The following is a 12,679-nucleotide window of genomic DNA, read 5'->3' on the forward strand; positions in this document are numbered from 1 at the left end:
ACATCTATTTTTGGGCCAATCTAATTCTACCAATCCCATATTCCCTCTAACCAACCATTCATTTCTGCCTTAGCTAAAAACCTCTACTAAATTTGGCTACCATCCATCTCTGGCCCCACCCGACCGCCGAAAGCCCTCTTAAATCCTGCAAATAGCTATTTCTAGCAACACTCTCTATTCGTAATCCCCCTATAAATCAACCACCACCCTTATCACCCCATTCCTCACAACCCCACCTCAATCCATCCTATCTTCCCAGAAATCAATGGCCAGATTTAATGGACCCATCAGCTACATTTATGTGGTCTTCACCCTTTTGGGCCTAGCCTGTGGAGCTAGGGTCCCACAACTGAGAGGATTTGTTAGTACCCGAAATACCCAATTCGTCCTAAACGGGTCCCCTTTCCTTTTCAATGGTTTCAATTCCTATTGGATGATGAATGTTGCAACTGACCCTACTGAGAGGCACAAGGTCTCTGATGTGCTCCGGGAGGCCGCCGCAGCCGGCCTCACCGTATGTCGGACGTGGGCCTTTAGTGACGGAGGCGATCGGGCTCTGCAGATGTCGCCTGGTGTATATGACGAACGCGTTTTTCAGGTCAGAAATATTTTTTCTTTCTTTCTTTCAATCTTTTTCGTCTATGGGATTCAGTCATTTTCACTAATATAGACAATTACAGATTGGGATTTTAATAATGTGGTTTTGGTGGATATTAGGCTCTTGATTTTGTGATTTCAGAGGCACGACGATATAAGGTCCGCCTTATTTTGAGCTTGGCAAACAATTTCAAAGATTTCGGTGGACGACCGCAGTATGTTCAATGGGCGAGAAATGCAGGTGCACAAGTTAGCAGCGACGATGATTTCTATACAAATCCGGTCGTGAAGGATTATTATAAGAATCATGTCAAGGTAAATTAAGAAAGCTTTTTAATTATCTTCATGCATGGGGCACGATGAAGTGGACGACGCATCGATGTTGCATGCATGCATGTGGGCATTTAGTATTTCGGCACAAGAAATACACATACCAACATGTACAAGTTCATGTGCACACATGTGTGCCATTCATGCACATGCATTATCGCCCAAAAACCCACATTTGTTTCTAACCATGGATCCAATGTGGTGTAGAAAGTGTTAACCAGGTTCAACACCATCACCCGAAAGGTGTATAAAGATGACCCGACGATCATGGCATGGGAGCTCATCAACGAACCACGTTGCCAAGCCGACTATTCAGGAAATACAGTACACGTGAGTGTCGGCTGCCTTTTCTTACTATGCACATTTGCATTTGTTCTGGCGTCTCGGATTACTTAAAACAAGGTCATGTTGGGTAATTGAAATTGACTAATATGGGTTCATGATACAGGGCTGGGCTCAAGAGATGGCAACATACACAAAGTCTATAGACAGAAATCACATGCTGGAGATAGGGATGGAGGGTTTTTATGGGGATTCAATGGCAACAAAGAAGCAAAATAACCCTGGTTACCAAGTTGGGACTGATTTTATAAAGAGTAATCTCATTAAGGAGATTGATTTTGCTACAATACATGCATATCCTGATATATGGTGAGATGTTTTTCCTTTTCCCTTTTTTTTGGGGTATGAAAAAAAAAATCCTCAAAAATCCTCAAAAAATGTGAATTTATGAAAAAATACCTTTGGCTATTTTGATCCAATCGCTAGGTGGACCACATACCTGATAATTGGATCAGCTAATTCTTGGGCAATTAATCATTATCGCCAGAAAACCCGCCTTTGTTTCTAACCATGGATCAGATATATAATTGGATCAGAACAATGTACACATCCAACAATGTACACTGCTTGGATGGTTGAATGTCATACACAAACCCCGTTCGTCCTACAATGCTCACCATGCCACTTATTATTATTTTTTCCTATAAAAAAATAACCAAGGGTATTTTGGTCATTGTACTAATCATCCTTAAAACTGGGGGATTCTTTTGAAAATTCAAAATAATCAAGGACCGTTTTCAGACATTAAGGTTTTTAGGATTTTCGATAAAAATCTTTTATAAAATAAAATAAAATTATATTTTTTTGTTTTTACTTCAAAAGTTTCTCTACCACAGGACTTTCAAAAAGGCCTCACAAATGTATGTTTTCGCACTTTGAGCTCTGACTCATTCACCTGTCATTCTTTTTTCTTGATAGCTTCAAGTAAAATTTTTTTTGAAAGATAAATAAAATTTTATTATTTTTTTTGAAAGATTAATAAAATTTTATTAATTTAAAAAAATAACAAAAGAGAAAAAAAAAAGTCTACACTCCAAGAAAAGCAAAAGAAAAAATGAGTTAGATTAGAAGTAAGGAAAATGGCATTTTCACCCATTCTATGCATGGATTGATGAATTGTCTAATCTGGACGCAACCTGTTTGAGAGGTAACTAAAGAAAAATAAATAAATTCAGCTGTCCACATTCAATGCACATGGGTGGGCCCACATGATGAGCGTCTCGAGTCTCACCATGTTGGCATGTCGGATTTGTGGGTCGCTTGGTGTCATTAGCATTTCTATTTTATATTTTTCATTCAAGTTACTATAGTATTTATTGGCAATATTAACAGAATTAATACTTAGATTACAAAGAAATATTAATTTTTATCATTTTTATTAATCTATAGATTACAAAGAAATATTACTATAGACATATTGATTTTTATAATTTTTATTAATCTACAGGTTATCTGGACAAAACGATGGCGCGCAGCTTGAGTTCATGCAGAGATGGATGGCGAGTCACTCGGTCGACTCGAGACAGATACTGAAGAAGCCGCTAGTTCTCGCCGAATTCGGAAAATCTAAGAAAGACCCAGGTTACAGCATAGGCGTCCGAGACTCATACCTGACCGCTGTTTATCGGAACATTTACAACTTTGCGCGTGGCAGTGGCGGAGGGGCGATGTGCGGCGGCCTGGTATGGCAGCTCATGGCAGAGGGGATGGACTCATACTATGATGGCTATGAGATCATCCTACCCCAGAGTCCCTCCACAAGTGCAGTCATCACCACACAATCTCACAAAATGTCAGCCCTTGGTCACATGTTAGGTAGGCCACATAATCATAAATTCACAAAGGCGCAGGTTGTGAAAAATGATCATTCGTTGAGCGCGCAGCACGGGCATGCATTAAGCGAGCCACACGGACGTAGGTTAGGCAGACGGCGTGGGAATACACCAAGCAGGCCAGATAACCGGATACATGATCACATGTTTTCTAGGACATATGGTTGGAAAAGGCCTCATGTGCTAACTGGGCCAAAGAAATGGAGGAAGACATGGCCTTAGGGCGATTCAAAAATGATTTTATTTCAAATTTTTTTTTCTCTATTTAGAACTTGTTGCGTTGTTATTTAGGGTTAGGGTTTAGGATTTTAGAAAGCAGAGATGGATTGGAATGTGTTTGTCATCCTCCTGTTAGCTATACTGTTCTGTGGAAATAATCATTAGCTATTGTTAGAGTATATGTGTGTTCTTTTACTTTGGTACTTCCAAGACACAATTTCACTTGTATTTTTACGCAATTAATAAAATAGGTTAGAGAGATCATTTTTCTCCCTGGCCAATAAATTTTCTTAGTGCTTGTTTGGATTTGAGATTTCCATAGCAATGCAATTGAAAAAAACAATGATTATAAATTTCTTAATTACCTGTATTGTATTATGAAAACATCTGTAATTGACTGACTATTGTGGTATTTGCTATCGTGGCAAAATTGACAGTTAGTAACCCTGGTGATGTAATTACATCAATTGCATTGTGTATGAAAAGCAGGGTTTAGTGCTAAAAAAATAATAGGATGGTCTACGTTCCTACCTATGGTAATGTAATTATAGTGTTTGGATTTTCCTATGGAATCGGCGACGCGCTAAGAACAAATAGTGGACGACTCCACTATCTAAATAGGCCAATAGTAAATGGAATTGAGCATGCTATAACTGGTTATGGTTACAATTTACAAATAAATAAAATCCTTTGCATGTTGCACCCTCAAACAGATTCACATCGATAAAATAAGTGTTTACACATATTATATTCTTAAATCAAGGACATTCTACATACCAGTCATCTTAACTTGTTCAAATCCATGGTGCACATATTAAGAATGAAGATGTTACATCAAGTATACAGACACCATACTCAAATGCAGAGCATAGCATTGCAATTGATATGAAAAAGTTAAATTGGTTATAGAAATTTACAGCAAAAACAAATATCAACCACCCATCTAAGCATTGTAAAAAACAAATGTTCTTAGGAGGTAGTAAGCTTCCCCATCTACATGTAGAAAAGTCTCTAATAAGATAGATCATTAGGGCCATAGTCATTGTCTTGCAGGGGTTATATATTCATTAGACTATGAGGCTTTATATATATATATATATATATATATATATATATATATATATATATATATATATATATATATATATATATATATATATATATATATATATATAACAAAGCATCCATTAAGTCATTGAAAAACATATAAACAATCAACTTGTAGATGTTATTCTTGTAGGAGGGAATTTTTGCTGACACCTTATATGCAGTATGATATTGTTGTGAAAATGAGAACCTCGTACCATTAACCATCTCAACAAGGAAAGCATCTCCAATTACTATTTGGGCTAGGAAGGAATCCTAAGATAAGGGTTTTGCAATCATAGCTTCTTCAGATGGGTTCAAGATGACAAGCCTTCCTTCTCAGTCATTGGGCTAGGGAAGATAAAAGACGCCACTATTGTTTGTCTCATCTTTGTAATCTTATATGAATGCGTGATATTTATGCTTCATTTTGGGGAGAGTGTTAAACTAGTGTGAGTGACTTTAGTGCTCTTTTAGATATTATTCCACTTATATTGTTTTGCACTTATAAAATAGGTTAGGAAGAGCACTATAAGTTATAGTACCTAATGCACATGCATTTTCATACCGAGCTTGAGTGAGGTTGCATGTGGGATGCAGGGATATACTCGGGGTGGGCGGCCCGTGTGAGGTGGGTGGCTTGTGTGAGGTGGGCCCCACCCATGTGAAGCGGGTGGCTCGTGTGAGGTGGTACCCATGTGATGTGGGGCCCACGAGAGGAGTTCTACCAGGGTCCTAACTCATGGGATGTGGGGCCTAGGCTATGAGATAAATGGATTGATTCATCATGTTCTATCAATTCGAGCTTTTAGAGTTGTCTTGTGTGAGGCGGGCCCTGGGATATGGGGCCTGGGACCGAGGTCCTAACCCATGGGATGTAGGGCCTGGGACCAAGGTCTTAATCCATGGGATGTGAGGCCTACACTATGGGATAAATGGATTGATTCACCATGCTCTATCAGTTCTAATTTGATCAATCTATTGGTTAAGAACCATTATGAATTGCTTACGTTACGCAATCCTAACCATTCCATCCATAGCTTAGAGAGACACCTATAGAAGAAAGGATAAGTCAAGATGGATTGGATCATCCAATTAGTGTGATTTTTAAACAGACAGCTCATACCTATTGATTAGATGGTCCAAGTGAACCAATGCAACTAGGAGCAACTCATAGTGATACAAGAAGACTGAAGTATTTCTTAACACATGGTTTTCTCCAAATCCCTTTTTCTCCCTTCTCTTTCATTCAACATTTATATTGATTACAGTAATTAGCATTGCAATTAGTGGTACATTTTGTTAATATTTCTCTAAATATTAATAAATTGAGAAACAATCTGGGTCCACCCTTATTTGGGTTGCTGCTTATCACCGCGGTACATGTGGTTTTGAGATGATAGATGTGGGTTCATCTTCCCAATCACTACATGATGAACAGTTCACAGGTCTTAATGTGATTAATGAAAATAAAACATCCACTATATGAAGAACCAAATCTACCTTCTAAATCATTCAATGATGTGAGATGATGGGCCACATGGTAAATGCATCTAACCATGGACTCAATCAAGAAAATTCTAACCTACTGCGCCGAGGCATGTGAATCTCCAAGCATTTTTTTTTTCTTTTTTTTAATTATTTAAAACTTAAAGACTCTGTCCTGAGTTCCGTTACAATTCGGTTGAGTCAGGTGGGTTGTGACGGGTCTGGGCTGATCGAATCACCATCTACACTGAATATTGATTCATGTGACATAACCAGATTAGAATTGAATGAGTCGCGTCCTATTTGGACGATTCCTTTCAATCCATGTCCACAAGAGAAGATTGATATGCTAAGGAACTTGATTTTTCACTTGGTGGGGCTCACATTCATTTAATCATTGTTAAAATTAATGTTAAACCATGATTAGCTGTCAATCACTCACTTGGCAGGGCCCACATTGTGCATGATCATAGGGCTTAGAACGGAGGATAAGTGACATGTTTGGAATGGTCTTATACTTAAAATTAAGTGATCTTATATTTCTGATCATTGTTCAAAAACTAAGGAATTGAGACTTGGACGACTAGGATAACTCTTGTCAATTTTGGCTGGGTTTAATGTCTAATCTATCTTTAGCTGTCATGTATATTGGTACCTATTCGACCTTTTATTGTCATGTTATACGAAAGAATCCAGATCCTCTGATTGCCACGAGCAAAAAAATCTTACTTTCTTGCATCGTGATTAATCCATGTTATTATTGACATTATTAGCATGGCTGCATTAAATGCAGTGTGTGATGATGTGGTTCAATTAGTTTGCAACAAGCAAGATTTTCAGTAAAGGATCCAGATTCTATATGAAATTATTATGTGAACCAGTTAAAATGAGATGAAGATTGGCCACCTAAGAAAAGGAACATACCATTAGAACAATGGAGTGGGCCCCAAATGTGCAACATAAGGGTGAATGTGCCTTCAGAGAGAGTCAATGTAGTAAAATGGTCCACATGACATCTCTCCGAGTATAAATAGTACATGTGGCATATATGCATTACATTAGAACTATCTATGAAGTGGGCCCTACAATGAAGTAGGCATAAATCAAAAATCACTAATTAGAGAACACCATCTAAGAAAATATACCAATTAACAATGAAAGGGGAAAATAAAAAATAAATTGCATCAGCATATATAAGCCGGCCGAAAATTGTCACCTAAATGTCTGGAGAAATAAAAAAGTGTCATCTGGGACGTGGGCCATATATAGAACGGTCGAGATGATTGAATACATAGTAGTGAAAACATTGGAAGAAACCCTAACTAATATAGATTGGCATTTTGATCTTTCAAGCTTTCAAACGTTTGAAAAGGGAATTCTTTAGAAGAAAAATCAATCCATGATAGACCCCAAGAAATCAAGGGCTCAAGTTGTTGACTGGACCCGTTTTCCATAATGGGCGGTGGCCCATGAAAAATAAAGAAAATAAGTGCAAATAATTAGTGAAAACATTGGAAGAAACCCTAACTAATATAGATTGGCATTTTGATCTTTCAAGCTTTCAAACGTTTGAAAAGGGAATTCTTTAGAAGAAAAATCAATCCATGATAGACCCCAAGAAATCAAGGGCTCAAGTTGTTGACTGGACCCGTTTTCCATAATGGGCGGTGGCCCATGAAAAATAAAGAAAATAAGTGCAAATAATTAAAAAAATAAAAAAGCGTGGACGGCAGGATTCGAACCTGCGCGGGCAAAGCCCACATGATTTCTAGTCATGCCCGATAACCACTCCGGCACGTCCACTGCGATGCATAGGATGCGATTTTATATAATATATTTAAGATCTTGACCGTACTATCTCCATCAGGTGTGTCCTGATTATGAGACATTTGGCATTGTATATCCACACCGTCCACCCGGTTTTCCAGTGAATTTTATGGAATGAGAATGAAAATTAAAGCAGATCTAAATTTCAGTTGTACTTTACCATAGGAAACAATGGTGATTTAATGCCACCATTAAAAATATCTTACGGCCCACCGTAATTTTTATTTTCCATCCAACCTGTTGATTAGGTCATATAAACTTGGATGAATAGAAAAAAAAACAAATATCAGCTTGATCCAAAACTTTTGTGAACCACAAGAAGTTTTTAATGGTCAATCAGCACAGTTTCCTGTGGAGTAGTCCACCTGAGATTTGGATTCGCTTCGTTTTTGGGCTCATGGCTAAAATTAGCTGAAAAAACAGATGGACGGCATGGATATACAATCATCAAGGTGGGACCAATGGTCAGGGCCGAACCTAATCTGGTTCCCTGTCTTTCACCAAGAAGATTATCGTCCACAAAAATCAATCCGATCCACTCGTCAGCTGGACCACACTTCCACGTCAAATGATGGCCAGTGGCTGACTCAGCATACAGGTGTGACCCACACAGCTGGGATTCAATGTACACAAGGCAGACAGGGCCGTCAACGGCCTTGATTTGCTCTGGTCCGAGGTTCGTCCATTCCAAGCCCACAAAGTAAAACCTTACCTGATCCGAGCCGTGACGAGCCAAAACATACAGGCTCGAGCCTGGGTCCACCCCCGTCTTAGCCCGGCGCTTGTGTCGTGGGCAAGATCTAGCTGCCCCAGGCCCAGCCCTGCTCTTCATTAACGGGTTTGAATTTTACAAAAGGGCAAGCCCGGCCCATTGACAACCCTAAATGCAGCCGAGCTGTAATAATAGTGACCGTTGCTAATGGGCAACAAAAAAGAAATCAACGGACGAGAATGATGGGACTCACTGATGCTCAGTAAGAGATCTGAGTATTGGATGGGTCCCACTATATCGTGTTTGGCCAACAGAGTCTGATGGTAGTTACACTGATTGGTTGGTGGCCATGTACCGAGAATTGCACTGATTGGATGATCTTAACCGTTGCAACGATAAATTTTAGTCTTTGGATATAGACCGTTTGCCCACTTTTTCAACGTATTTGTTTGTAGGATACCGATCACGTCCAATTCGTGCAATTTTGGGCAACCTGAACCCCGGACGAACGGCTCAGATTTTCTGTCCCGCAAGGTTGGCTGGCCTCACATTAGTGGAATCGGATTGTGTACTGAGTAACTCAGTACCGTAAGGGCTACTGAGTTGAGGTGGCGGCATTCCATTGGCCCTCGTATATGGGGCCGGCTTCACTCCTCCGAAGGGCAGAGCAAAAGGCGTTAGCCCGTTTCTCTCCACCGAGATGTTCGTGTAAAATCCACCCCGTCCATTCGTTTTGAGAGATCATTTTAGGAAGTGAGACCAAAAAATAGGTTTATATAATACTCATATGGGCCACACGAGAGGAAACATTTGGTATTCAGTGAGAACCGTTGAATCATTATGTTGGCCATAAAAGTTATATATCAAGCTATATTTTTGATGTTTTCACTTCATCCCATTCGGAATGACATTATAAACGGTTTGGATAGCGTATAAACATTAAGATGGAGTCCAGAAAGGTTTCAACGGTGGGAATTTCTTTTCCCAATTTTCCCTCTGGTGTGACCCACTTGTGTTTTGTATCCACCTAATTTTTGGTCCCACGTCTTAAAATGAGCTCTCAAAACCGATGGACGGAATGAATTTCTATCATACATTGCAGTGGGCCTCACCCAGCATACTTGCGCAGGAACTTCCTTGCGAAAGGCTTTCGCAGGAAATCCGCGTCCCAAACGGCAGAGCAAACGGCGTTAGCCCGTTTCTCTCTTCAAGTTGCGTAGAGAGGTTCTCTCCGCGTCTCCCGCCGTGCAGAAAAAAAAAAGAGAAAAAAATCTCTCCAGCCGTGCAAGGAAAAAAAGAAGAAGAAGAAGAAGAAGAAGAAGCAGAGAGAGAGAGCTTCGTCGGTCTCTCCTGTCGACCTCTTCGTCTCCCTCTCGAGTTCAACCTCCCTCTCTTTCTCAGATCGGCATCAACTCGTTTCTCTACCTGGTGATGTTGATTTAGGATTAGGAATTTTGCTCCTTTCTCTTCTCTCTTTACATGGTGATGTTGATTCAGGATTAGGGATTTTGCTCCCTTCGGTTGACAGTTTGATGAGAGATTAGAGATTAGGGTTTGAAATTGAAAATCTGCAGTAGGGAATTTTTTCAAATCCCTAATCCATAACTTGAGATTTTTCAAATTTATAATTCCTAATTAGCATTTTTATATTAGAAATTGAAAATTCGTATTAGGGGATTTTTCAAATCCCTAATCCATAACTCGAGATTCTTCAAATTTCTAATTAGCATTTTTCAATCCCTAATCCATAGTAGGGATTCCCTTTTTTTAGAGATAACATTCCTAATCAAATGTGCGTTTTTTTTTTTTTTTTTTTCAATCCCTAATTAGGATTTTGCATTTGTAAATTTAATTGGGGACTTTTTTTTAATCCAGTTACGGTTTTCAATTTTTAATCCATGGGCTGTATGCAAGCAAACTGTATAGTTATTCTTGGGTCAAGCATTGTATCCTACCTCTTTTAGTTATGCTTTTACAGGGGATCTTGTGCTTTATTTTGTGATTCTAGTTGTTTTTTGAAATGACCATGTTTTGCTACATTCATCATTAATATTGTCACACCATCTTCCTCTTTCATACCTTCTGCTTTGGTTTATGTAGCAGATTGTAAGAATCCTTAGGCCATCTCTAGTGTCCCAAACATGCTGAATGCAGCTGGTTCAATGTCTTTGCATCAATCAGTTCAGATGAGCTGGCCTTTTGCAGTTGTTTTTTTTTTTTTTTTTTAACTAGCTTAAATGTCGCTATATATAGTTTTGAAGGATGTCAATAGTGTGCTCAGCAGTCTGTTTTCCTCTATTGAAAATCATGCAAGTGGTATGTGTGTAATGTTGATCTCCTAAAAGGTTGTAATTCGCTTTTCTTAGGCGAGTAATCTTCCCGCTATCTCAACGGGCTGATTCTCCCCGTTGTTCTCTTTTTGCCTTCTAATAAAGTAATCGCCATCTTTCCAAAAACAATAAATACAAGTGGTATGTGTGACCCTTCATCCAATGGAATGCACCATGGAGATGTTGCTGCCCAAAATCTTTGAATATCAACTCAATCTTCAATGTTTGATTGAGAATGACTCATCTTTGTATAACTTGCCACATTGCTAACCTCCCTTGGGAAACCCAACTTTTCCTTCTTTTCAAATTGAACAAACCTATGGATTCCACATTTACTGTCAGATAATCAAGTCAGCTGAAAAAAGCACAGGTTGCACATACCTACACACCAACTTTCAGGTCCGTTTTAAATATCCGCATGAGCAACCTTACCTTACTCGCTCGAAGTACATTCATAGTATCAAAGCTGATGAGATTTTGAGCCGCAAGTGAAGTCAGGTTCCTCAACAAAGCTAATCACGAGACCAGGGTTGGAAGCCTCTAGCTCTAGTATTACCTATCGTAGGATAAAACAAGATAATTCATGTAACAACCAACAAGGTCAAAAGAGACCTGTAATTCTGAAGAAACAAAGATTTTTGTTATTCTTTGACTCTGTATGAAAGCACATGTGATCTATATTAATCATTGATCGGGACATTTCATTCAGTAGTACCAATGCGAGCAAACCATGGTGCAAAAATCATGCTGATCAGATGATCCTAACCCATTGAATGAGGCCAATTTGTTACAACCTTCTGTTGTTTACGAGCCATGGATCAAACGGTTAGAATCATCAAACCATAGTGCTACTTTGGAGTCATAAGCAATGCAAAGTGGGATCTATCTCGAAGATGTTTCAAGACGATTATTGGAGCTATGTCTCCTCTTGCTCTTGGCTGTACATTTTCCATGCTATTGATCGGACAGTTAGGATCATCCAATTGGCGTGATTTCTACCCCCATCTATTGCCCCAAATTGTATGAATGAATGAATGGTTCAGATCAATGACAGGTCACCACATGTGCATTTAAAAGGTCAGGGGACGTTAGCAAAACCCTTCAAAAAAGAAAGGAAAAAAAAAAAAGTTCTAGGACAACAACGTTTCAAGAAATACTCATATAAGATTAAGCCTGCGGATCAATCATACAGTGTCTGTGCTTTAACCGTGAGATTCCTACCATCATAAACTTTATGGGCATAAGGTAGAAATTTCATTACCTACCCATCTAGCCTCCAATCAAGCCACTCAACCGCCGCAATGAATATATCAGAGTCAACTATTGTATTGGATGAATGCTATTCGCACGGTAAAAGGGAATCTAGAGGCTATGCAATTCAACCAGTACGAGCTTTGAAAATCGCAACTAGCTTACATGCAATTCAAGGGCTAGTAGAAATCTCTTTAATCAATTCAATCGAACAATTGATGTGCAGATAACAGGATGTGGCAATCAGTCCAAAGATATGAAAATTTCCTTGAGGAATTCTTTCAAACGACTGATATGTAGATAGATTGGTGGAGCTTTTACCTTTGAATCCTGTCTTCTTTGTGATACAATCTCTTCACTTCCTGCTTCTCGCTTGAATGCACTTGTGCATTACTTTGTATTTTGACAGCTTTAGCTGGCCCGCGTCACCACCCCAAATGGCGTCTCATATTACCCACAACACATGCATGTGAGTAGATTTAGTGCTTTTAGAAGCATGATAGGCTTCGTGCCTCTGTGTCATTGTTGCAGAGATGGGATAGATGGAGTAGATCTGAACGGTTCATTTCATAGGAAAAATAGTGAGTTTATGATAATCCAAATATCAAACTATTTGGACAATCTTAAACCTTCAATATATGACCTATGGACAGATAAAATCATAG

At 39.0% G+C, this 12,679-nt stretch overlaps 1 protein-coding gene, 1 long non-coding RNA gene and 1 other non-coding gene across 3 annotated transcripts; 1 reads left to right on the plus strand and 2 right to left on the minus strand.

The window, feature by feature from the left end:
- The first annotated feature begins 212 nt into the window (after positions 1 to 212).
- Positions 213 to 3,613, plus strand: LOC131244405 (mannan endo-1,4-beta-mannosidase 5-like). Its single transcript, XM_058244014.1, has 5 exons — positions 213 to 598; positions 718 to 912; positions 1,135 to 1,257; positions 1,376 to 1,578; positions 2,717 to 3,613. The coding sequence occupies exons 1-5, from the start codon at positions 266 to 268 to the stop codon at positions 3,321 to 3,323; spliced, it is 1,461 nt and encodes a 486-aa protein (XP_058099997.1). The 5' UTR covers positions 213 to 265; the 3' UTR covers positions 3,324 to 3,613.
- Positions 3,614 to 7,615: 4,002 nt separating this feature from the next.
- Positions 7,616 to 7,697, minus strand: TRNAS-AGA (transfer RNA serine (anticodon AGA)). Its single transcript has one exon. It is a non-coding gene; the product is annotated as a tRNA-Ser (tRNA).
- Positions 7,698 to 10,638: 2,941 nt separating this feature from the next.
- Positions 10,639 to 11,400, minus strand: LOC131242764 (uncharacterized). The gene is made up of 2 exons (XR_009169714.1): positions 11,196 to 11,400; positions 10,639 to 11,080 (listed from the first exon to the last, which is right to left on the minus strand). It is a non-coding gene; the product is annotated as an uncharacterized LOC131242764 (long non-coding RNA).
- Between the last annotated feature and the right edge of the window lie 1,279 nt (positions 11,401 to 12,679).

The sequence above is a fragment of the Magnolia sinica genome, chromosome 4 (assembly GCF_029962835.1).
Source record: "Magnolia sinica isolate HGM2019 chromosome 4, MsV1, whole genome shotgun sequence".
NCBI lineage: Eukaryota > Viridiplantae > Streptophyta > Magnoliopsida > Magnoliales > Magnoliaceae > Magnolia > Magnolia sinica.

Excerpts from the sequence above, each read along its gene's own strand:
- LOC131244405 (XM_058244014.1), top strand. The coding sequence starts at position 266 with ATGGCCAGATTTAATGGACCCATCAGCTACATTTATGTGGTCTTCACC. Across the intron at positions 1,258-1,375 it reads ATTCAGGAAATACAGTACAC|GGCTGGGCTCAAGAGATGGC; the intron begins GTGAGTGTCGGC and ends TTCATGATACAG. Across the intron at positions 1,579-2,716 it reads CATGCATATCCTGATATATG|GTTATCTGGACAAAACGATG; the intron begins GTGAGATGTTTT and ends ATTAATCTACAG.